At 41.6% G+C, this 25,774-nt stretch overlaps 1 protein-coding gene across 3 annotated transcripts in view; it reads right to left on the reverse strand.

Annotated features, from left to right (window-relative positions):
* The window catches only part of TBXAS1 (thromboxane A synthase 1), a 230,966-nt gene that overhangs the window by 52,561 nt on the left and 152,631 nt on the right, over window positions 1–25,774 (reverse strand). For 2 of the 3 annotated variants that reach the window (XM_056342008.1, XM_056342009.1), the window contains one exon: window positions 16,060–16,374. The exons of the other annotated variant lie outside the window; for it this stretch is intronic. In XM_056342008.1, coding sequence (XP_056197983.1) covers window positions 16,060–16,374 — 315 coding nt within the window. The remainder of the gene's footprint in view (window positions 1–16,059; window positions 16,375–25,774) is intronic. 3 annotated transcript variants of the gene reach the window in all.

Below are 25,774 nucleotides of genomic sequence, written 5' to 3' on the forward strand. Positions count from 1 at the left end.
AACCAAAGCAACACCCTCTCAAGGCTTTGGGTCAAGTCCTTGCAGATTTCCTAAATGACAGGCATCTCTATGTCACTACTCTACAAGCTGAACTTAACCTCCACTAAGATCCAAAATTTAATCAAATTACCTGCATTCCTGTATCAATGTTCCTACTTCAGTCCAGCAGAGAATATAAAATAAGGTGGTGTGGACAAAAAAGAATTAAAAAATTGTTTTCATTCCATCTTTAACTTTTACAAGAAAATCTATTGTGTTGCATGGGCTATACTTTCTATATCGCAGTACACAGCATGACAAAAGCATCCATGTTCTTCTCACTAATAAAGAAGGAAAACCTTTTAATGGAGCGTGTTGTATTATGTTTTGTCTTTTCTTTCTTTTATCATTGCCTGAATTACTGGTTTTGCTTTGTGCTCCTTGCCAACAAGATGAGTATTGCTCCTTTCCTTTAAGTAACTGGCTTGTAAGAACACAAGATGCGTCTTTGGAGCCTGATTCTCAGTGGCACTAAGGTCCTGCTAAGGCAGCACAAACAGGCCTTACCACAGCTGCAAGCCCTTGTTTATATGTTAACAAGACTGTATCATGCAGGAATGAGGTGGTGATAATACTGCTGCAGATGAAGTGTTAGGATGACATAGACACACCTCCACAGTCTATTCCCATTGCAGGAGTGGGCAAAGAGGGCATAAATGCAAACTAAGAATCAGACTCTTGGTTTGCAGTTACCCTGTATACCGTTTGTAGGATTTATATGTTTAATTAACGCAAAAGGTGGAAGCTTCCACAATCCTCTGAAGGCAACACGTTAAAGACACTTTTGCCCAACATTTCTAGACCAGCAGAACTTGCAACAGTGGAACAAGGATAATTAATAAAAAAGCAAATTTTTTTTTGCTTGTTCTTCTTGGAATCCTTCATTTTCAAAGTCAGAAACGACACTTTATGCCATCCAAATAAACAACCGGGAGGGTGTTTTTTAAAAAACAGATATACAATTTAAACATAATTAATTCTGTGAAGTCCTATGCCTTTGGTTGTACATAAGATTAGATTGCACAGTAACAAACTCATAAACTTGAAATTTATGGTTTAATGAATTTCACAGGAAATACCTCTTTTTTTTCACCTGCAGAATGTAGTGTGCTTTGAAGGGACTATTCAAGACACTGGCTAAAACACAATTTGCATTTCCATCCTTGCATAGCCTGACACGTGCACATCCTTTAATTTCTGTACACCACTAGACCTGTTGACTTCAGTGATTTGGATCTGTGATGAACATCACTGTATTTTGACTTTAAACCCATGGGGAAAACACCAGGACATTTTACAAAAGAATCCTTGTAGGATGTAAGTTAAACAGAACATGCCAATATTGTTTGATGCGTTTTTTTGTTTCATATGCCAGAACTTTTAAATTCTCTGTGTCTCACCCTGCAAAAACAGGATCATTGATATTACAAGCCTTGTAGATACATTTAAGAAGTTAGCATTTATGTATCATTTGGGTGTTATCATATGAAAAGTGTTAAAATAACCTAAAATATTTAGAAAAGATACGGTATCTTGCTCCCCCCAGCAGAAGGCTGCTGTGCTGAAGTGGCAGCGTAACAAACCTAAAGAAAAGAGTTATTTGCCTGATAGTTACTGTTTGGGTTAAACATTGGTGAGACCTGTAGGTAAAGCAACCACTTGTCTCTCTGGATAAACAGAAGAAACAGATAAGCTCTATGGCAGAATCACGTAAGGAGCATTACAGGCCCTGTGCAAAGTCGCACAGGCAACTGTCGCAAAGCAAAATGACGAGCAAGGTTATGCGCAAGGCGCCTGTAGGCAGAGTGGTTTCTTCTGGTAGTTCTCTGTGCAGACCCGTGTGTTCAGGAAAGAAGGAAAAGGATCAGAAAAGAAAAGCAAGGGAGGAAGCATCAGGCACCATCTCAGAAGTACGGCAAACTCGGCTTGGTGAGGGACTGCCGTCATCCATGCTGTTCCACGGAGTTGTGAGCGCAGGAGCCACGTCCTGCTGCTCAGTTCCTGCTGGACTGGCCAGAAAGAGAGTTTGTACATTCCTTGTAAATAAGTAGGGTCACTTCAAAGACATTTGGATCCTAACTCTAAGCCAAACAACACAAAGGTCCCAGAATTCCAGCTGGCTACTCTGCTCAACACAGGTGATAAATGTAAACAGCCAAAAAATTATAATATGGCACAAAACCTGGCAAATGGTGGAATCTTTCTCAGTTTACAACGTGGCCACATCCACCGAGGTATGCCTTCCAGTACTGGAGCTCACACGTTCCTCTGGCAAGGGATCAAGCACTCCCAGTTTGCAACCAAATTGTGCATTTTATCTCACATTGAGCTTGCTCAGGCGACAGGCAGTATTTTAGGTAACAACCTACTACTTCTTGCTCCTTGTATCTCCATAGGAAATTGCTGGTAGTCATGACTTTCGTACTAAAGAAGGTATCAAACACATACAAATGTTTTAAAATAACAAGCCGCTGGAGGAAAAACCCACAACCTGTGACACTGTCTGAAGACACACATGCAACTGGTGTCAAACTGTGCCACTTAAAAGCACTTCTGTGGCAACCACCTATGACAGCCCAGCCTTGCATATTTGTGAATTTCTCACAGGCATGGAATAAAATGCTTTTAAACATCACCTTATTCCCCTCTACTTCTCTCCCAGCAGGAATCTCTGCTGGCTGGTTTCTACCAGGCAGACAGAGCAAGATCACTTTTTAAATAACAATTTCTCCCACTACGTGATTTCCTCGCCCCAAAGCCTGGAGATCTGAGCACTGCACCTGTAGGGCAAAGCCACATACGCTGGAGCAGGGATGTGACACCCTGGGCCACCCCTGGGGTCTGGCAGAAAGCCAGCTGTGGGATCCCCACGTACCACAGACTTTGGTGGTGAAATACAGGGAGTTTAAGTTAGTTTCCGACGCATCCATGACAAGGAAAGCTGCTTGTGAAGACGTAATCTTCAAGAGCTGAGGGCAACAGCACAGCGCTGGAGAAGTGCCATAATCTGACAAATGGCAAAGGGGTAGCTGGGCTCTTCTCCTTGGAAAAACAGTGGGAAAACTCACCTTTGAGTGAAGGGGCATTCATAGTGCTGGCAAACTGTGAAGTGGAATTCAAGTAAGCCCCTCATGACTGCTCCCCTGCCCCACCCTGCCCCTTATGCTGAAACATCAGAGCTATCTGCCGGCGGTGCTTAAATGCCTGTGTTTTTCACATCACAGAGGCAGGAGTTTTGGACCCCCTGATTCCAATACTTACATACCTTTGGAAATTAGCATAAACATCTCAGCTGGCTACCGATGTTATTAAGATGTGCCTCCACTTGGCAATTTTTCCTTTGAAACAAAGCAAAGGCTTTCATTTGTTAAGTGAAAAATCCCTGGTGGAAACCCCTCTCTCTTTCCCTCCCATTTCTGACCCCATATTGGGCACTTTAATCTAATTTTGGTTTGAGGTTTTAGAAGCTGAAGGCTGCTTCTGAAGATCACTGGGGGAAAAGAAATCACTGGGAGGAACACCACACTTTGAACTGAACGTCCCTGGCACAATGCATATTGGAAAAAGCGCTAAGAGCATTTCCCAATCAACATAGCCGTATTTTTCACACCCGGTTAGAAGAAATGGAAACCTGTGGTAAATAATGCTGCTTTGCACAAGTCCAATTACCCTAAATGATAAATAGCCTAATTATTTTGGCTCTAGAGTCTTTCCCAAGTTCTTTATCCTTTTCTTTGTAGTCACTGTCTGCAGAACAAGAGCATTTGACTGTTACTAATTAGCAAGAGAGAAAGATGCAAGACATTTAGTAAATTCACTTCCCTTTAAATCCATCTTACCGTTATTTTTTCCCATCACAGAAAAAAAAGTAATAATTTATTTAAAAGCTGCTCTGCTGGAAGAAATTTTTTTCTCCATGACTACTCTATGATATTAAAACAGTCAGCTTTTGTTTTTTACATTCTCCGGAATACCAAAAGATTAAAGGCACAGCAAGGTTAGATTAACGCCTTGAAATTATCTGTAAGGTTCTCTACTTATCAGGCTATTAAATCTTCACTCCTGACTGCACAAAATCTTTGTCATATCATATCCTGAGTGCATATGAACTTGACGCATCTTGAAAACAAATTCTAAAAAGCAAGAGCTCTTAAAAATGTTTTGTTCCAGCTCACAATACAATGACTTTCTGACATCTTGTTACCTCCTTGTTCCTTCATTCCGATCAACAACAGCAGCAAGGCTCTGTGGATAATTGCTCAACATTCTGAACTTTTTCACTTCTTCTCAATTTTCTCCTTTAAATTTGAAGTGCAACTAGGAGTATTGAGAACTATATTAAAGTTTATTTAAAATTTCTATTGTACCAGAAAGCCAAGATAATTTTAACACATCCCTTCTTTTATACCTGAGGGCGGGGTGTGTTAAGCATAAAAATGTAAATAAATCAATAATAAAAGCATTACATATTTTTTTCTCCCACTTATTAACAGAAACTCTTCTGAAATTCAGATATTGATTAAAATGCATGTAAAATCAAGATGGTTTACCTAAAAATTAATATGATTATTTTGTTGAATTTTGAAAGCATAGTTTTCATGCAGGTGGAAAGTATTTAGTCAACAGTAATAAGGAATGAATTCCTTTGCTTGCACAACATGCCCTAATGCGTTATGCCTCAGGGGCAGCCAGGAAGGATAATTCCTAGCACTGAGAAAGTGATCAAGTTTTCAGTCTCGTTACATCCGAGACCTGACTAAGGAAACTGCAGAATTTGGTATCAGTTATTAAATGAGTCTTCATTCAAGCACCTATTTACCCATTCAGTGTTGGCTGGAAACCAACAGTGCAGTCCATACAAGCTACTGGTGTTTCTAGTGCATAGAAGTTCTCCGTCTCCCCCAGCTGAGGCCCTGAATGCCTATCTCAGCAGCTGCTACAGTGGTGAAATGCCACTACTGACCAGCCCACTTCCATAGAAAGCATTTTTGGTGCACTGACCAAAACATTCAAAATGTGACTTGTTACACTGAGATACAAGTTTTTCGGTTCCTTTAAAGATTTGATTTTGGAAAAGACCTGCAACCTGTCTTTTGAAAACCAGACATCAAATGAGTTGGTAATACTAGTGAAAAATTGGTATCATCTAGTTCTCTGAGACAATGCAATCTCTATTAACTGGTGTGAAATGGAACAGTCCTCAAATAGCATGCGTTTCCTACTTTTCTTTGTGTTTTCCTGACTACTCCCTCTGCACCAGTCTTGCTATCTGGTTGAGTAAGGAAACGTTCACTCCTATCACTGGAAGACCATTACATTTCTAGAGCAAGGGCACACCCAGAAATATCACTTTTTCTTTCCTTCCATATTAAAAGGGAAGCATAAGACTAAGCAGGACAAACAATACAAAAGCCATCTCATGCTGATTAAAAGTAGCACACAAACACATTGTTAGAAATGGAAATTATTTAAATAAATATGTGCTGCCAGGGTGATAGAGAAGGGGAAAAAAAGGAGGGGGGGGGCAGGGAGGAGGTCACAAGAAGTTCATTCTACCAAGAACTGCTTTACATAATCATGAAATGCAAACTAGTTTCCATTCCTTCTGGCACAGGCTCATTCAGCCTTCACTTTGAATGCTTATTGACAAATAAATGGACTGGTTACTTCCTATTAATGCTACCTAATTTACGTACATACCTGGAGGAAAAATTCCATTTTGACCTCACATTCATACAAGCTAAGATCATTTTTTAGCTATGAATACACTGAATACAAGTTTAATTTCTTCTTAGTTGCTGCTGGGGATTTGCTGTTTCTTAACAAATTAAGCATGTGTTCTCCTCAGCTCAGCTTTCGCACCTTATGCATATAATATGTGCAATTCAGGAATCTGTGTTGAAATTTTAGATGAAAGACTTTCTTTTCTTCAGCTGTGATTCATTTTCTCCCTCCTCCTCTCTCTCATATGCAGGCATGTGTGCACACAGGCAAGAGACTTGTTAGTTGTTTTCGTTTTATGAGCGGTTCCCCAACACTTCTTTTCTTCCTCTGCCCATGAAAAGTCCTTACCAAGAAAATAATACCTGTTTTCACAAATAACAAGAGTTGCTGCTGTCCTGACCTGGTAAAGTGCTATTAAGACAATAATTTATCTTGAAAGCATTTCAGAAGTAGACAGGTCAGTGGAGATCCCCACAGCAGATGATGATGCCAGGGCTGGACCCATGTCTTCATCCCCCAAAGAATCTGCCTGTCAGTCTGAGGACATGGAGGGATTTCATTCCAAATGGATGCTAAATAACATAGAGCTTGAAAATGCTTCTTTGTTTAGTTTAGTGCTTAATACTCCCCAGGAGAAAAGTTCCTGCCCAATGAATGTGATTGGCTGCTAACACTGAGACACAGTGTGGGGTCCTGACACAGATGTCCAAGGCCACCCTCTCTCATTTGTAAGTTTTTTCAGGGCCAGATGGTTTGGTTTCTCTGATTTCTTGCATCTGAGGTTGTGCCCATGGTTGGCTGTCCTCCCTTTCATTGTTAGATATTTTATTTCCAATTCAGCAGCACATACCTTATAGAAAAACTTTTGGTGCTTAACTTCCATGAAAAAAAAAACAACAACCCCAATATATGTGTTAGTACAATACTTTTCTGGACTTGACTCCTACTTCACACAGAAAAGTGAGTGCTAGTCAGCCTGTCATCCAAAGATCAGGTACTTACACCTGTGAAGGGCATCCCCATTCCTGAGAAGTCATGCCACGTGTACCTCTATCTCTGCCATATGCAACTCCTCTGGCTAGACTGGTAAGCGTATGTCACTCCAAAAGTCATGGGGGTGGTGTCATTTACTGTGGTTTGAGGTTATCTCCTTACTCGCTTCTGCAAGGTTCAACTGCCCAGTGCAAAATTTGATCTACCAATTCTACCCGGAACTATGCTCCACCCTGCAAATAATGTTACCTATCTGTAGCTAAAAAGTTAACACGTACTGGTAGTTAGTACTGATTAAACATTGATATTGGTATGAATCTGGTTTTCTCTGTCCCCAGGGGAAGCATGTTGATAGCCATATAATGTCCAGAGTGGTACAGAGGAGCAGTTAGTATATGAATCCTGAAGAAAACTGTACCAGTTTCTTATTTGGCAGTGACCTTTTTCCTTAGATTAAAAGCAAATATGCTCTTTCTTCCATAAAAGCCTCAGATGGAGGGGAAGAATAGAAAGATGGGGAAGATGCATCCTTCCCTTTACTCCCTCTTTAAACAAACCTGTCTAATCACATTTAAAGTACTGTATTATTTAGCATCTTCACCATTAAATGTTCCATGTCACTAGAAAAATTTATTCTTTAACATGAACCCTGTAGCAGCGATAGCGGGCCAATTATTACAAGGATGGCAAAATACCAGGAAAATGCAGGAGTGAAAATGAGTATCTGTCTAGCATACATTACCTGAGACTCAGTTTTGCTCAAGAACAGCAATAAGACAGAGTCACTGAGCAACATGTGACATTGCAAGCAGAAGATAAATTAGGCTTCATGGGCAAGAGACTGATAATCTTGAATTGAACAAATGGAAAAATAAAAGGTGTTTGGGTTTTAGGGGTGTTTTTTTGTTGGTGTGTGGGGTTTTTTGGTTTGTTTTTTGGGTTTTGTTTTGTTTTTTTACTTTGGTGAAGAGGGGTGAATTAACCCTGCAATGTCAAGAACAACAAAAAAATGCTTCTTGAAAATATAAGCACATTAATCATCTCAACAACACCTCATTCCAGGTCACATAGAACCACCAGTTCTCAGCTGTTGAAAGGATTTCCCCAGGAAAGAAATAAGTTTTTTTCATTTGGTAGGGTTCTTGGAAAAGCCAAGGAAGGGAGACAATGCCAAGATACCATTGAGATTTAAAACACTGATTTTGTTCCTATAAGCTAACAGTAGTCTTTTCAAAAAAACAAAGCCAAAACATTCCTAAAAGACACCCTGGCCTCAACTCTTGCCATATTATAAATAACCTGACTCTCCAGGAAGTGCTTTGCCTTTTTAAGAGGTACCTGTGGAGAGCAGAGACCTGTAGATACAGCGTAATAACTACAAATACATGGTAAGCAAAAGGAATTGCCCTCCTGTGGCTCCTCGTCGGTCACACTCTTCCTGCTCATCCATGCTTCCACCAAAGGATGACTGTGGCTGTCTACAAACCACTGCCTCCGTAAAGCTGGAGCATGCAACAGGGATCTTCTAAAAAGGCCTCCAGGACAACTTCTCTGGCTGGTGCTGTGAGAGTGCCTGGTACAGAGGGCAACCGTGCAAAGAGACCTGCTAAGGCTTGCACAGTGGGCAAACTGAGCCCAAGCTTTCCCCCCTAGGTGCTTTCCCTCAGCGTTTGAGTCCAGGAACAGGCTTGTGGTAAAGCAGGTGAACACGAGGTAGGCTTGAGCTCAAGGGATTTCTCATGCTACCTTTCCTTATACAGCAGAGACACAAGTCAGTAAAGACACCAAAGGGCAGAGTTTCGGAAGTCCTTAAGTGGTTGAAAGTTAGGAAAAGTTAGGAACCAAAAAAATTTCTGCTGAAGAAAAGTGACTTTGGGTCTCTTGAGTCCAAAGCCTGCATTCAAATCAGTAGAGTCTAGATACTGAGAAGGGTGGAAATGCAGGGAAAGGCTTGTTGTCTTCTCCTAACCTACCAATCTTCAACCTGTATGTACAGAAGCACCATGAGACAAAGATAGTGAACTGATTTCAGACACCGTGCAATTGTATGAAGAACTACAAAAACATAACCTAACAATGTTCGGTCTTCGCATGTTTAAAAGCATCTTTTCATTTGTTACACAACATAATCGTTTGCTGACAACTGACACTCATGAATGATGTGAGGCTCTGCAACATCTTCTTAAACAAATAAAGAAATCAAAGAGGGCCGTTTCCTTCAACAGAATAAACAGCAACACCCTACAATATTGCTTGTGCTTACTGGTTTTGTATGCTTTGTGTGTGTATGGGTCTGCCTGTGTAACAGCACTCTCTTCTGCGGACTTTCTTCTGCAAACTATTTAGAATTCAGTCTCCACCATCAGCAATATTTGCTTAGTGAAGCTAAGTCTCTGTAGTTGCAAGCTTCTGACAGCATAGTGCCTTTAGATGCTGCATGAAAGGGACCAAACTCATGCAAATTCTTGTGGTAATTCCCTGACAGTGCCATCTCTCTGACTTCCACCTCTCACTAATACTCAGAGAAAGCAGCCTGTGCTACCAAGGAGATTCTCTGCGTAAACAGTTTAAAAATCTAAAGTACTCAATCAGGCACAGAGACACCATAAAAATGGTCCTACCTCTCACTACTCTCTGGGAATTTTATGAGAAGGGACAATTCTGAAATGGCCAAAATCTCTTTACAATAAGACATCTCCATTACACTGCAGAGACATTACTGAAGGAGCTCTTCAATGCAAAGAACAGAATCTGTGTCAGTGTGAAATACCGTGACTGCACTCAAGTCAATGATGATGTGCCAAGTTACCCCAGACGAGCAACTGCCACACCCAGTATGTTTGATAAATTACAGCACCAAGGTCATAAATCATAAGGGAGGAGCTTATGTATCAGTCCAGTTCAGCCTAGCCTGTTCACAACTGACCACACACAGCAGTTAAAATGGAATTAAACCGTACCTTTTAATAAATGAAACTATGGATTGCAATGACCTTGGGCTGGCATCATTCAATACTATTGACAAGAAGGAATACGGTCAAAACATCGTCTGGTCAACATTTTCAATTAGACATACTGAAAATATTCCTAGGCCCTAGAGCAAGCAATAGAAAAGCAAATATTTACGGGAACCGGAAGATTTCTTTCCATAAAGAAAACCCCCCAAAACTCCATTTAAATAGTGAGAGAATATGGCAGGACTTTGAAGTTTCTTTAAACTTTATGGGCTCTAGCTAGTGGTGAAAAAGTGGGTAAATCACACCAGCCCTGAACAGTTACACTAGTGCTTTGCGTGGATAAGAAACTGGATGGAGTAGAGACATGCTGGGGCTTATCCTGTTCTTCAAAACCCCTCCACACTGATGTGTCTAAGTATCATACCAAGCAGTGATAAATAAGAGCTGTACGCAGCATTTTAAAAATAGAATGGAAAACTCAGTTGGTCTTGCAGAGTCTCTAATGAATGTTTTACAGTAATAAGGACCTTTTCATCTATTTACTTTTATTTACTGCTCCTGACTCTTGTGCTTTCCTTCACCTTTGACAGGGGTCTTGAAAGCATTCCTAGGGATCAGCAATGAGGAGGAGAGAGCTGCTGCTCTGTCCTTCACCAGACCTCTTCTGGCCAGCACAGAGCCCTTGCAGCCTTGCCTGTCAGTGCAGCAACATGTCTCAGGTTCTCAAACTAGCACGAGGCCTTTAATGCAACTTTTTTCTTGTGGTAATCTTTTAGTAATGAGACGTTTATGTAGACACAAGCTAAAAAACAAAACTTGTAAGTACCAAGTCTTCCCATTTCTTAATGCAAGACACAGTTGTCTATAACTGAGAATGTGCAGTAAATTATTCCTGAAGCTGAGATTAGAATTCAGGGTGCTTCTTGCTCCAGATTTCTATATGCTTGGCACCTTCAAGAGTGCATTTCATTATTACATGGAGGCAGATCCCTTCATTTTTATACCTCTTTTGTTCTCCTTAGCTGCCACAAAGCATACTTCTTTCCCTCCCTCAAGAAAACCACCTCATTTCAGTGGTTTACCCTGATCTGTTTACTTTGCAACAGATCATGAGCACATACATAGCCACTTACCACATTTTACCTAAGGGCAACAAATAACTTCTTCTGAGAAGTTAACTTGCTCACTTATGTTTTTGCAATCTGTTTTGTGCCACTACTCCTCCTGCCTAAAACTGTGCAGTTCAGTAAAACAACAACAAAACGTAATTTATAATTGTGAATGACTCAGGCTTGAGAAGAAGGAGAAGGGAAGGAGGGAGACAGACATTAATATGTTAAAATTGGAAGAGAGGTAAAAAAGAGAGACCTCATATTAAGGGGATCCCCAGTGTGGAAGATGCAGCAATTTTTCAAGCCCTAAGTGCTGTGGCTCAGGACAAAACACGCAGAGCAGCTCATCTGCCCTGAACAAATGTGTGCTGCAGTCTTGCTATGCTTTTGCTAAGCACACACAAATAAGTAACAATCAACTTGCTCTTACAACAAAATAATCAGCCAGAAGTGCAAGAACTGTTCATAAATACATATCTTCTGAAAGGCTCTTTAACAGCACAAAAGGACAGTTCTTGAGTGAAAAGCAGAGGGTGAAGACCATGGTTGTATTCCTTCTCACCTGGTTAATGTGGATAAAAACATCTCTCTCACAACTGTAGAGCCTCTAACAGTTTAGGGATGGTTAGCCACAAACCCTATAAAAATAAGCTGGTTTTGAAATAGCAACCTTTTTTTCCCCCCCTCTGTCCTCTTTTTACCGGTATATACCAGACTAGCTGCTCAACCGATGCGTATCACCATACCTGTACTAACACAAAACATGTTGTGCCAGTTAATAACCTTCTGAAGGTCTGACCCTTCTCTGTTGTTCTGGAAACAGATCTGTGGTCTCTGCAGAAACTAATATTCTTTTACACACAAACAGGTGTAGGCGTCCTGCCCCCACTAGCTCATATTTAACTCTGTTTTCATCTTGTTTATTTTGTCATCACAGTATCAAAGGAAGCTGCACACCCAGCAGCAAGCTTGTAGCAAATAGGTGCATCAAATTTTCAGTGAATGGCCCTTCACAGGGCACATACGACACCCCTAAGGGATTCATGGCTAGAGCTGGGTCAGCAGCTTTACAATTCAGTGCATTTGTTAAAGGAATTGTACTCAAACTTGTGTTCCCCAGTGCAGCTGGAGCAGATACAGGCATTTACAGGTGGAATGGGAAGATGCAGTGTGGGGGCAGTAGTCGCCACTCAGTACCCTCTCTCTCCTTCCTTGGAGACAATGAAAAGCTGTGCACTCACTTTCCCTACAACCCAAAGATCCAGATAGAGGTGAGGAGGGCAATAACCTGTGTTGTCCTGCCCTCTACAATAACCGAAGATAGAGGTTTCTCCTGCTTGCCAGCCTCTAAAATGGGCTGGGTGCCTCTTCTCACTTTCAGGGAAAGATACATCATCAAGCCTCCACATGGAGCTATCATCCAAGAGAAGACCTAAAAAGTCCTTTAGTGAACAGATGAGGAAGGTCCTGGAGGTAAAACAAAAAAGGTTATAGCCTGTGACTCGCTCCAGGCGCTGTTTTCTGAGGACGCTTGCCTGGAAGTGCCATTTCTACAGTGTATTCAGGCAGCGTGGTGGAGGGAGGCAGAGACGTCTCCCAAGACAGCTCTGAGACAAACTTGGCTGAACACGACACAGCAGTACAACACAGTCAGACCTGCCCCTCCTCTGGGCTCCTGACTCCCAGCACAGCATTGGGGCTAGACCATTTCCAGCACCTAACCTCATATTTCTGCACCACGCCACAGCAGCTTGCACCAAGGGATCTCTAACACAGCAGTGCCTTGGCTTTCTCCCTCCCCTTTATGTTGTCCCATTCTGCTAAGGTACCCACTGTGCAAGCAGGACAGATTAATATCAGAGCAAACTCAGGGGCATCCTCAAGTAGAGCACCCAGAGCCACCAAAATACTGCTGTACTCCCAGATCGACCAGCCTTGCTCTCCTTACTGGCTATCACAAGGTCACTGTGCTTTGAGTTTTTGACTGGTGTGCCAAAAAATCTGGAGCTGTGCCTGTCACTTATAGCACCCCTTTCTCAGATGGGTCTCACATGTCTTTATAAACTTTAGTAAATTGAGTGTATAAATCACTCTGTCTACCACCAAAGTACAGCCATCTCTGGGATGATACACAGGAGCTGCTGTAAAATCAGACCACAGCTTTACACCACAGATTAGGGCAATAAAACATGCTGCATGAGGCAACTGAAGTGTTTGGAGGAAGGAAGGGGGACATGGTGGAGAGCATTTTGTAGTTATAATTACCTGAGTATAAATCTGGCTGAAGGGGGTACTGTGTTTAACACTTGTGTATCTGCAAATCAAAGCAGTCTTGCACCACCTGTCAAAACAACCTGACTGTACCATTCTCCATGTTTTGGCCTTCTAAAGCCCTTCCCTTCTGAAAATTGCAAAGCACCTTGAGCAAAGCTGATGTGCTGAGTACAAGCAACAACCTAATCAAATTTCTTAGCAACTGACTTGATAACTAACTGTGAGCCTGTAGCTGCTATGCCCGCTCCCTTCCTCTCCCTTGCATGACAACTGAACATAGCATCTATATATACCCTGTTTTAAAATAGCTTCTGCTCCCGTAACTTGCAAACTGTTTGCATAGATCTTACTTTCTAGGCTAAAAGTAGTTAATTGCAGGCACTAAGGGGACTGAACTGCTGCACCCTTTTCCTTATTCTGGGATGGGCTCCTTGAGCAGTGCAATGCCCCCCCTCCCCCCCGCCCCCCAATCATGAAATGTTTATAATAGGAAATCTTTTTAAGGATGGGGCTGCACAGATTAGATCTATGCATTTCCTGGTATCAAGGACACCAGATGAATAGTTATCCTTCCCTCCCTCTTCTCCTTGGCCATACAGCCATATATGCATCATCTAAAGCTAAACCTGAAAACTAGTAAAGTATGAGGAAGAGATCTGAATGCTTCTTCCAATCAATATATGACGTGAGACCGCATGGTTTGGGATTAGGCACCACACAGACTGTGTACAGTGCTGACCTGCAAAGACCATGCATTTCATTTGAGTCCCACATCTCTACACCAAGTTTTGACTTCTCTGCCACAAGTGTCGCTAGCTCTAGAACCTCCCCTAGATACTGCAAAAGCTAAAATTATTAGCAAAATATTCCTGTTAGAGAACCGAGAGAGTCAAGCATTACGTGTTTGAATTGGATTATTATTGAAATAATGATATTAGTGAGTGACACCTCAGACAGACCATACACAACACAGGGTCCATTTAGTTCTCTAGCTTGGACCTGGAGTACACTCACATGCAAGTCTCTTACACTGGTTCACACTGCAGTCGTGAACCGCAAAGCGAGAGCTCCTTTAACTGGAACTAAACCAGAAGATTGGTCCAACTGCTAAGGGGAATTTGGTACACAGGACCAGACTCAGACCAACCCAAAATAAACTCCTGAAGTGTGTACAGTGTGCACCCAACAGTTCCCACTACCAACTGTGCTAGATCATGAATCTGTGTCTCCAAGACCACACCTCTTGCTAACTTAGACACAGCCATAAACATGATCTCCCTATGTGAAATGTCCGTAAGCGACTGGCCAGTTAATGACTGCTTGCAGTCAGCTTCCTATGCACTTACATGGAGAAGTTTATTAATTCATATCCCCATCTACAGACAGATGTGAATGGCATCACGTACCTATCACACTGGATACCTCTCCCAGCAGTTTCGCTTTGGTTTCTTAGGCTGTCAGTTTTCAGGAACTGGCGAGGAGATGAACCGTATTTTCCTTGGGGCTGCATAATAGGAGTTTCTATGTGCAATTCGGCCACTGATATTAACAGTAACTGCACATACTGCAGGCCAAGTTGCACCTTCACACCTTCACAAGTCTTAAGGAAGTCAATTGAACTAACCAGACACAAGGGCATAATAAGGTCTGCTGTATTTGCATGAAACAAGTAAATACGTTCCAGCTGGAGTGTTGTAGACTTAATAACCTAAGAATATAACCCGAGCCCTATAGGTTAGGACACAACACATCAACGGTTCCATTGTATTGACTTAACTCACACCAGAGGTATGAAGCATGCACCAAGAAAAAGTCCTGTGGATCAAATTGCGCAGTCCTAACCTCCGCTGCTGTCATCCATCTGCACCCTCAGAGCAAAACCAATCTTAGACAGAGAATCACCATGCTCAGAACCTCATCATGCAAGAGAAAAGACCACATTTCCCAAGTACCCAAATCCTGGCTTTTATGTTTGCACAAGCAAAAGGAGAGAAATAGTAGCTTTTGAATGGGCACACTTTGCACAATCAAGAATTTTCTTTTACCAGCAAAGCAGAAAATTATACAACTCTTTTCTTGTTCTGTAAGTACGACACAGAGGATGGAATGCATAAAAAGCATGAAACTCCCCAAACTCTATAGTTAGGACTTTCAACATGCAAATCCAGCAGCTAAAAAACTGCAAGAGAGCCATGCCTAGTGTCATTTTATTCCTGTTAGCTTCATGATCCACTATAAAAGTGTTCATGAAAGAAAAAGACCCTCAATCTGAATTCTTGTAACTAACAAGTTGTGCAGAGCATGTAGGGTGGAAAAACGGCTGCTGCATGGTCTGCTAGATACACCAAATATTGTCAATGGTTATCCAGGAAACATAAATGCCCTTGGTTAAAACAGATAGTGAAGAAGTAGGAATTTGAACACAGCATAAGAGAGTTAGATACTGTGATTTGTTTTTTTTTTTTTTTTTAAAGCACACGTATATTCTGCTGCTGAAGAAAAAAAAATAGAAGTATGAACATCTCAAGCAAAGCTTTGCAGTTTGTGGTTTGTAAGAACACTGTTTATGTTCTTACCAAGATCAGTAAATAAAATTGACCAAAAAACAAAAAATAGTATCAGGACAAGAGATAAAAAAAGAAAAGTTCTGGTTTAGAGTCTGGCAACAGCTGGTTTATTTCGGTAATGTAAAATATTTTGTAAAGGGTAAGCTTTCACCGTGACACAAAGTTTCTGAGCAATCTCTTCAGTTGCTGTAAAGTGACATTATTTAACAGTTTCAAAAAACCCTACCTCAAATAGATTAATCTTGGGGTTTTTTGCTGAAAATATTAATAAAATGTTAGTATATGAACACATAACTGAGGCAAATAGGGGTCATGCAGGTGCCACAGTGGCACGACAACATTCACATTGCCTTGTTCCTTGCATGAAGCTTCACATCAGCACATTGTACTCACGTGTTTTGCTGAGAACTCATCAACCTCCTGAAGCACCTTCTCCTGGCACTCTGGGTTGGTGGCTAGCAAGTATGTGGCAAAGGACAGTGTGCTAGTGGTGGTCTCATACCCAGCAATCAGGAACAGGAAAGCTTGGCCTGCTATCTCATCCTCTGTTAACGTCTTCTGAACCTTTTCAGATGGGGCCCTGCCAGCAAGAGGTGCCTCATTCTGGCTGGAAGCGGCAGATGGACTGATCACATCCAAACACCCAGCTGCCAGGGAGTCAGCTGAGTCGCGGGAGTCGAGCATCCACTGGAGAAAATCTCTGCGCCTCTGCAGAATACAGGATGAGAAGCAGCACAAAGAATGGGTCACAGACCAAAGCCTTTACCCATGGAGGATGGAAGGAGAAAGCTGCTTCCTACTTATACTGCCCACTGTATAAAACCTGCCCCAGTGGCCACTTGGCTCCCACAAAATGGCCACCAGCCTTTCACTGAACAATGAGACTTCTATAGATCAGCTGGAAATGCCGTCACTAAGAGCCTGTCACTGCTTTCTTCCCGGTGGGATGAGACTGATCTGCCCTCAGTACATAACAGGTACATATTTTCCCAGAGGACTGCTAATGGCCAGCTCCATACACAGCTTCTTTCATTCTCAGGGTGCGTTCTTGGCACTTGCTGAAAATAAGGGGACTGACACAGTCAATGTACAGTTCCATGTGCACCTGCCAAGTGGAGGTGGCACAACTCATGCTTGGAGGAGTTGGCCCATCTGCTTGGAGGCATCATCCTTATTTGTTCACATGGTCTAAAGCATGAAGGTCATCACATAGGTTTAGAGTTGCATTTACAATGATTTCTGTGCCAGCTTAAAAAGACAGGACTAGAAACCGAACTCAGTAAATTGGTGCATCTTTTTATGAGAAAGTACAATTATGAACACTTGCATCAACATAGCACTTTTAAATTATTTTTTTAAAAAACATATTTGCAGAAACACATAACAGTAAGCATTTTTCTACCGTAAAACCTGTTAGGGTGGCTTGGCTTTGCAAAATACTCACTGAATGATTCTGCTGTTGTGAAAACTGCTTTCTTTCATGCTAGTTTCTGACAGAAAAACTCTAATAAACAGACCTATGGACAAGAGTGAGTTGACTCCAAACCAGTCTGGACAGCAAGCTTGATTAGTCTTTGAAATATAACCCAAAAGGTTCGAATTGACTTTTGGGAGTGGGCATAATAGAATTGTGCTGAACCTAAGCCATAAGGCTATGTGATTGATTTTCAATTCCTCAAATACCAACAGAATACATGATAGCTCAAGGACTTAGAAGTGACTGCAGTGCCAGAACATGACAACTTGTACAGTGGGATGGACAAAAGAAGGGACCAAGTCTTTCTTCAAAAGAAAAAAAAATGCTGTAAAGCTGCATTTATCTGTTAAAAACAAATCATTTGAATGATTTCTTGGATCTGATGAATGAGAGATAAAGTAGAAAAAGACAAAGCCAGAGAAAAGGACAGGCAAACAAGATAAGAGTAAGGAAGGGCTAATTAATTATAAATGTCAAAGAACTTAATCAGATTTATTTTTTTCACACAACACGGGAAAAGAGAGCAGTGAGACAACAAAAGAGAAGAAATTTTAGTGTCCTGTGCTTATCTCTTCTGCCAACAAACTGTTCTGAGCTGTCTACAGGCAGAGAGGAATAATTATTTTGAGGTTTCAGTAACACAAGGGATTGGCACACTGCCTCTTTAACAGTCCTTTCCCTCCACCCCACAGAACCTTTTTATTTTGCAGGTGCACCATAGCACACCTTGCACTCTGGTGCACCCAAGAATCAATGCTCCAGGTAATAGTTAATGCCACTCACAGCATGCTTAAGGACAACAAATTGGCCTGCCAAACTGCATCACCTCCAAGGCATGGGATACATGCTTTTCCCCCAGTAAGTGAAGGCACACAAAGCAACATTATATATATTGTGCTCTGTGACTTAGGCACAATTTTCATATTCAAATTGGCCATGCTTCCTTGGTCTCTCATTTCTAATACAGCAAGCAAATATTTGCAACTGCCCTGCCACAGTCATCCTCCTCCAGCATGATGGGATACCTCTCTTTTATGTTCCTCTAGACTGGAGGAAGCAGCACTTCATGCATGCTTCAGTTATGCATAGCTAAAAAGCTCATTCAACTTTTCCAGGAAGGGCTTTATTCACACTTTGGGAGTCCGTCTACTGCATAACTCAGAGTCCAACTCTTTGGCATAGCCTATGCTTCAGGAATTTTCCTGGTACATATATTTGGGTTAGGTAATTTTTTAAATTTAAAAAAAAAACAAACAAACACAAAACAGTCCAGTTCCAGTGTGTGCATTAATGTGTGGATAAACTAGTCCAGTATAGCAGTGAACTGCAATAGTAGAGGTATTCCCTTTTACCCGTAAGACCAGTCATCATCACCTAAACTATCTTTATAGCATATAAATACATTCATATTCAACAGAGTTGTAGCACTGTAACATACTATAGCTCAAATGGTATATAACATTTGGTATGGTTCTGCATTCATCCTTCTCTAGCTGTGAATTTTCTTGTAAACAAACCCATTGCTCTCTGAGGGTTTGCAGTTCCCAGTTAGCTGAGTCTGGTCTTGTATTTAGACAACACACTCTCCAGAGACCCTATAAGATGTTTCTCTAGCCTTAGACAAAATCAGGTCCTGGCCTTATACAAAGCATCTGGTTATTGCTATGATAGTAAAGTAATGATCATAATGACTAGTGAATAAAATTTCATTCGTGAGAATTTTTGCTGAAAGCAAACTTAATGAATGCTAGCACAAGTGCATACTCCCAAGAATGTGCTCTGAAATGCCTCTGTGGCCATTTTGAGGAGCTCTTTTTATTACTCACACAATATATTTGTTTAGGAATTTAAAAGCTTGCCTTGTTGCAGAATCTGTTTATAAGGTCACCCTATCGAGAAACAACTAGATACCTTATCTGTGCCATGTAATTTGTTCACAGGTAAGCAGGGGTTACTAAGAGCAATGGATTCATAAACAATCCTTACAAAAACAACATTCATTTGTAAATACTACTTGAATAATAGTGGGGAAAAAAAGGCATAAAATTAGAAGGATGCAAGCTTTTTTTCAAGATAATTCTACACAGTGGAAGGAGCTGTATTTTAGGAAAGCTACTCTTCCTTATGGCTCATTCTACTTCACTCTAGGCATCAGTATAGAAAGCAACATAAAAAATCGTCATCAACCCAAGCGAGAGAAAAGATTTCCAGGGTTATAACCAGTCATAATGAAACATATTTTTCTTCCACACCATCAGGATGGAAAAATCACTCTGACTCAAAAACCTAACAGTGGCAATAGAAGCAAACACTAGCATAAAACCGAATGTAATTGGATTGTTAAGTGCTAGAAATGAGGAAAAGGTAGCCCATGAAAATTCACAGGGGTTTTCTGCACTTTGGTTGATAGCAGGGAGGGGCGGGGGTGGGGGGTGGGGTAAGGAAGGTTTTTTCAGTTTGACAACAACAGACCAGGTACTGACAGTGTCACTGCACAAAAACATTCTCTGGTCATCACGTACAGCTGCTGGCTTCCTTTTTTCCATCGAGGATATTTGTTTGATTTCCCTCACAAAAAGCAGAAGCCTGTAATAGCCTCTATCCTGTCCTCTGACACTTGCATAGTTATGTTACAATGGCCTCAGAAACAAGTTCCCGCTTCAAAAGAACGGTGTGCCAATGCGATGGCCTCTTGTTTTGCCCCTGAACAACACAGAGCCTATCATTAAGCCAATGAAAATTGCATGGAAAGCTACCATTTGAAAAAATCTAATTTGAACACAGTATGGGACAGGGTGCATATCTAACTTGGTGGTGACACAGACATCCCCTTTGAAATATATAATAAGACAAGCCCCGCTTTCGGCTTCCCCAAGATAGACACCTTGCAATATATTTCCTGACACCAGTGTTCTGGGCTGTATCATTTCTCTCATTAGTCTCCTTAAACATCACCTGGCCATGCAGAGAAATCATTCTGCACAGAAGCGTAACAAGCTATGTGCTACACACTGGAAGAATAGATGTGTGCTATACCAGGGAAGGCCAATTCGGCGGTATCTATCACCCCTCCTCAAATCACTGCTTTTAAGTTTTGCAGCTGTCAGAAGACGACAGATATATCGCTCACATGCATGATGTATCATGACTTTTCTCACAGGAGGCAAGGGTCCTGGGGGGCGAGGGACATCTCCAGCTCTTTCCATCCTAAACAGGGAACTGTGTTTTCATATCTAAGATCGACATACCAGATGACGTTTTGGCAAATTCATCGCTGCTTTGGGGATCGAGGGGACCCTTGGGTTATGCTTTTGGTAGAGAGATTGAGCCATTCAACTTCTCTGCAAGGTGAAGTAAAAAATTGCTGAAGGAATATGCCAAATATATATCAGCTGGAATTTTTGTTCTTAATGCTGTGATTCCAGTTGTGTCTTCTGCAAACTATAATCAGATTTTCATGACTGATAGTTCAGCTCCCTGTTTTGGGTTCAAAAGAGCCCAGAACTACAGAAAGCAACTTAAAAATTAATTGAGGAATCAAACTAGATGACATAATTGGTTGATATTCTGTAAAGCACTTGCTGTGGTGCAAGTCATACAAATGTGATGCTGCTAATATAATGCCATTCACAATAAACTGTGCAGAACCTCCTAGCTTTTCTCAAATGCTCTGATGGCATCTCAGAAAAGCAGAAGCTAAGCTTCAGAATCCTTATCTAACAGGTAGTAAGCTCACACCTCGTATTATTTCTGTTTCCTACAAACCTGTACAAACTCTGCTGTATTAGTTTGTATCCAGCTCACTTTTTGTGAGTCTGAATAGCAACCATCTTTTAGGTGAGACAAACCTGTGTCACCCTGACATTATCAGTAAAGCACTGTGGTAGCTACCCAGACCCTTTTGAAAAAGCACAAAATGCAGTGCCACTAAAATTATAATTTTGTCAAACTGCTTTGAAAGGATCAAATTCAACCCCTCCCTAACACTTGCAGGTATGATTTTTTTGTCAGTGAAATCACAAAAAAGCCAGTCTCTCTGCCAATACATACAGTCCCTAAACATTTCAGAAATTGTTCTTTTGCCTTGTGCATGAACCCAGAAGCTGGAATTAACTGAGAGGCCAGAGCTGATCGCCCTCTAATTTGTGTGTCTGAAGGCTGAGGTCATGGTGCTCTCAGGGGTGATGCTCAGCTCTGGAAGGACCTGGCGACTGTGGAACTGCAGGGTACAGCGGTTGTTCAAGAGTGGCTGGGAGGCTTTCGGTCTGGCAGAAAAAAACCCCTTTTGTTCGCATGTGTTAACATCAGCTGGTGAAACCACTGTAATGTTTTTATTGCAAATAGGCTGAATGTCTGAAGGCAGGCATGTCTTACAAAGCAATATAAGTTGCATTAAAAATCTGAGCAAATTTAAAGGAAAAAAAAAAGTTCACGGAGTGCCCACTTGGAAAGTGGAGCAGTCTTTTTCCAGTCTGGCCTGATCTTAACATTTGTAGTGAAATTCTACACTGAGAAGGTTTTGTATAACTTTGGACTTGTTCTGATATTTTCATACATTATCAACGCTAAACTCTTAGGCAAGTTTCTGGCAGCAGTTCACGGCAATGAGGGAGCACTGTGAGTGTTCAGTGACACCACATTTGATGTCATAAGCCACAGCAACACCTTTGCTTTCTACTTGAAAGAAAAAAGAAGTGTCCCTACAATAATGTTGCAAAAAGGCTACATGAGATGCTAAGCAGGCCTAGATGGGGCAGGTATGTCAGCAAATTGATGAAAGCACCTGAGCATGGGAAGTATTAAGCACTGTAACAAAACATATCTTCTATATGCTACCAATAATATTAAAAAAAAACCACAACAACAACAAAAAAAAAACCAAACCAAGTAAGTGTAAATTCAAGTATGACATGGATTTTATAGGCTCAGTTTGCCACTAAATCTGCAGTGGCCAGTATGAATTACCAGATAAAGCACTGACCTCCACAGGAGCTGAGATACTTCAAGCTGCGCTCCCTTTTTTGCCTTTAAAACATAGCTATAACTGGTGTGGCTTCTCCATCTTAAAATTGGTACAACACATCACATTTTACAAAACCCCGTGAGGAAAAAAGCTAATGATGATCTCAGAAAACCCTTTAAGACCTAGGATGAAAACAGATGTACAGAGGCTCAGAGCTTCAGGCAAAAGCACCATCACATGGGGGAAAGAGGCCTGGAAGGATCTCAGTAAGTTATCTACGCCATTCCCTTGCCATGAGGCAGCATCAGCCAAACCAACACTGACAGCTGCTTGTCTAACCTGTTCTTAGAAACCTAGCCAAACTCCAGCTTCCCACAGCCCCCCCAGGCAGTCCACCCCAGCACTGAACCATCTTCATCACTGGAGAGGATTCCCCTGCTCCAGTGAGTCACTGCAGATTGCTACATTCCACCCAGCTACACCGGTAACATCTGAGGCTCCACAACCTGTACTTGTACATGTATCTCATATATATATATATTTATAACTTCAGTAGGCCTTTAGCAAAGCATGATGATAACAGAAATATCATACTCCTGAAAAATACAAAACTATTTTCATGTGATACTATCTCCTTTCATGAGGCAAGAGAGAAGAGTGCTCAGGTACTGCTGGTTTCTTCCTCAAAAATTTTGCACTTTTCTGACCTTCAAAATGCAAAGTTAAAGTAAGAGGTTTAGTAATCCACAGAGGCACAGGCAAACCTCATTTGACCTGATAATAAAGCTGGGGGGAATTCTCAAAACCAAAATTTTGTTACGGACCCACCTCACTTCAGCTTAAACCGCTGCAAGCGGCACTGGAGGGCTCACATCTTGAAACAACAGCTGCCTCCTCGAGATGTTCCCACATAGTCCAGGGATGGGAATAGATTTGAATTTCAGATCTAACTGTTAGCTAGTGGAGAGAGAGCAAAGAACTGTTTCTAGCTGAGACAAGCTTAACATAGCTCTTCGGCTCTTGTAGAAGCAGGCTGGTTATAATCTTAAGTGTGTGGACCTGTTGACTGTGAGCTGCAAAGACCCTAGCTGGAGGCCTAACTTAGCTGAAGTGATACGTAGGATGAAGAGATACTACAATTAGGGGAAAGAGAAAACAAGGCATACAGCTATGTGATTGTTTCATTAATTCTGTGGGCCCACAGAGAAACTTACGGCTTGCCAAGAGAGCTGGAAACCCTTCCAGTAGTTCTTCAGTGTAAACCCAAGCGATTGCTTGCAGCCTGGTCCATTTACACCCCTAATGAACTGACCGTGGTCTCTGACTCTGGGGACTTTCCTTCCAATACGAGGCTGAGCAGAATGAGCTGGGCATCTACAAGAAGCACTGTTTTTCCATGAAATTCAGTCTAATGGCAAACAAGTGTCATGCACTGTGGCAGCTGGTTGGCATCTCTACTGCACTGGGCTGGCAGCCTCAGCCCAGAGCACAGCACGAGAGTACATCCGTCCCAGCTCCCTCCATCGTGTGCACACATGGGGAAGGCTCAGAATACAGCCCAAAGTTCAATGGCTAGGGAGTCTCATCCAGTTTTCCCAATCCCTGCATCACAGCGAGCGAGAGTCACTGGTAGAAAATTAACAGTGGACTGCAACCTCCTTATTCTGTATTTGCAAAACATTCAGGATAACAACACTCCGATCATGACTCCTGGCATTATTATCAGAGTACAAACAACAAATACTGGATTTGTGTGTGCAGTAGCTGAGCTTCTCCTGCCCCACACGTTTTGCCTCTTGGAGGTGGAGGAGTGAGGTTGTCAGAATACACAGCAGGCAAATACAGCAAAAGAAGAAATAACTGGGCGCTGGGGAAGAACAGCTTGGGCCACCACCGTGCCCCTCTCCCCGCCATGCATGCCAGCGTGTGGAACAGGCACTGAGTCCCCACTCAGCATTAAGCTGACCACACTGTTGCACACTGTATGCATGCCTCCTCTCCCAAAGTTTATCTGGCCTCCTGGTAAACCATCTGACACTCCTCCCCTCCGCTCTTTGCAGGAGGAAGGGAGGACACAGGAAGGGAGTGTTTAGGATAAGTGTCTGACACCCAGAAACTTGACCCTCTGCTGACTCAAATTGCTGACTAAAGGCTGATGCTGCAGGCAGTTCTCTGTTCCTTTTCTATTTGCCACAGATTATAATTGTATTTGCTTAAATTGAATTCCTGATTAATAATCAGTTCTGGTTTTAGCAGTTGCCTGACATTCAAGAAAACGCACAGGAATGTCATTATTGCTTCTTTGTTATTTGTTCTTCCTGCCCCATGCTTGCAAAGCCCCACCACCCACTCCAAAGAGCTGTCAGGACGTGTTGGGGTCATCCTGGGAATTTACTGTTCACATCCTGTCCTCCCTCATATCTCCTTATGGTTTGTTCATGATCCTTTCTTTCTGCATCACATTACATATAGATTGCACACATTTTGAGAGAAGGAACACCTCATTATTTGGTTTTGTGATGGCCTTAAGTAATCCTGGGTAACTAAAAAGTGTCTTTTATTTAACTATACTTATGGATGTGAGACCGATATAAATGACGTGTACTGTTACAAAAAAGTACAGTTAATGTTATTTATGTTCTTTATTAACAATATGGAAAAAACTTGCCTTTTTTATTACTTCTCTAAGCAACTACTCTCCATTGCTGGTGGGCAATCCTGCTGCTGGCTTATCCATTCATGATCACGCCTGCACCCTACATTAGGATTTATTCTGGATCTTCAGCTATATTAAACTGGCTTTTGCCCTATAGTACATAAATTGCCTCTGTATCTGACTCTCCTCTTGTGTGCATGAAGGGGTACAGGTTTCTAACACAGTGGGTGAAAGGGGCATTGGGAAGGAAAGGATTATGTTCAGCTACCCAGTGACCAATAACAAATTGTGTTATCCTCTGCAGTTTCATGGATGCTGGGTTCAGTTATGGGTTTTATCCAATAGATGGCTCCTCGGTAGCAGGAAGGATTCTCCCCCTGCTCTCCTTTCCTTCAGAGTTTCAATACGACTTTCTAATATTTACACAGCTATTATCTTGCAAATATAGGCATTTTGTGCACACTGATAAACACACATAAGAAGCATGTGTGTGTGAATTAAAGAACAAAAGAAAAATTAGATGGCATTTTATATATTTCATGCCTCTTTGTCCTCTGCCAGTACAGGGATGAATGAAAAATTACAATCAGGCAGCCCTGTGGTCTGGAATGCTTCCTAAAGTCAAACTAAAAAAAAACCCCAAACTACTTCAGAAACACATGAATATTAACAGCATGTCAGAATACCAGCTGTCTTTCTCCCCAAAAATATGAGGACATCTCCCACATCTTACATATCCCTGACTGAGCAATACTTAAGCAACTTACAGGCATCATTATTCCTCTGTCAGCGAAAGATTTTTCACAAGGAAAAAAAAATCCTATGTGTAATTATCAATATAATGAACGAGGAGAGCTCTGTATAATTGGCAGGGTGCAAGTTAACATCATTATGAGCAATGCTGCCACTTCTGAGATGGCGAAAGTGAATATGCTTTTGTTGTTTTCCAGAAAAACATAATCAGAATAATAATAGCAAAACCCGAGACATTAATTACATTCAGACAAATCAT

Source organism: Falco biarmicus, chromosome 5 (genome assembly GCF_023638135.1).
Source record: "Falco biarmicus isolate bFalBia1 chromosome 5, bFalBia1.pri, whole genome shotgun sequence".
Lineage (NCBI taxonomy): Eukaryota > Metazoa > Chordata > Aves > Falconiformes > Falconidae > Falco > Falco biarmicus.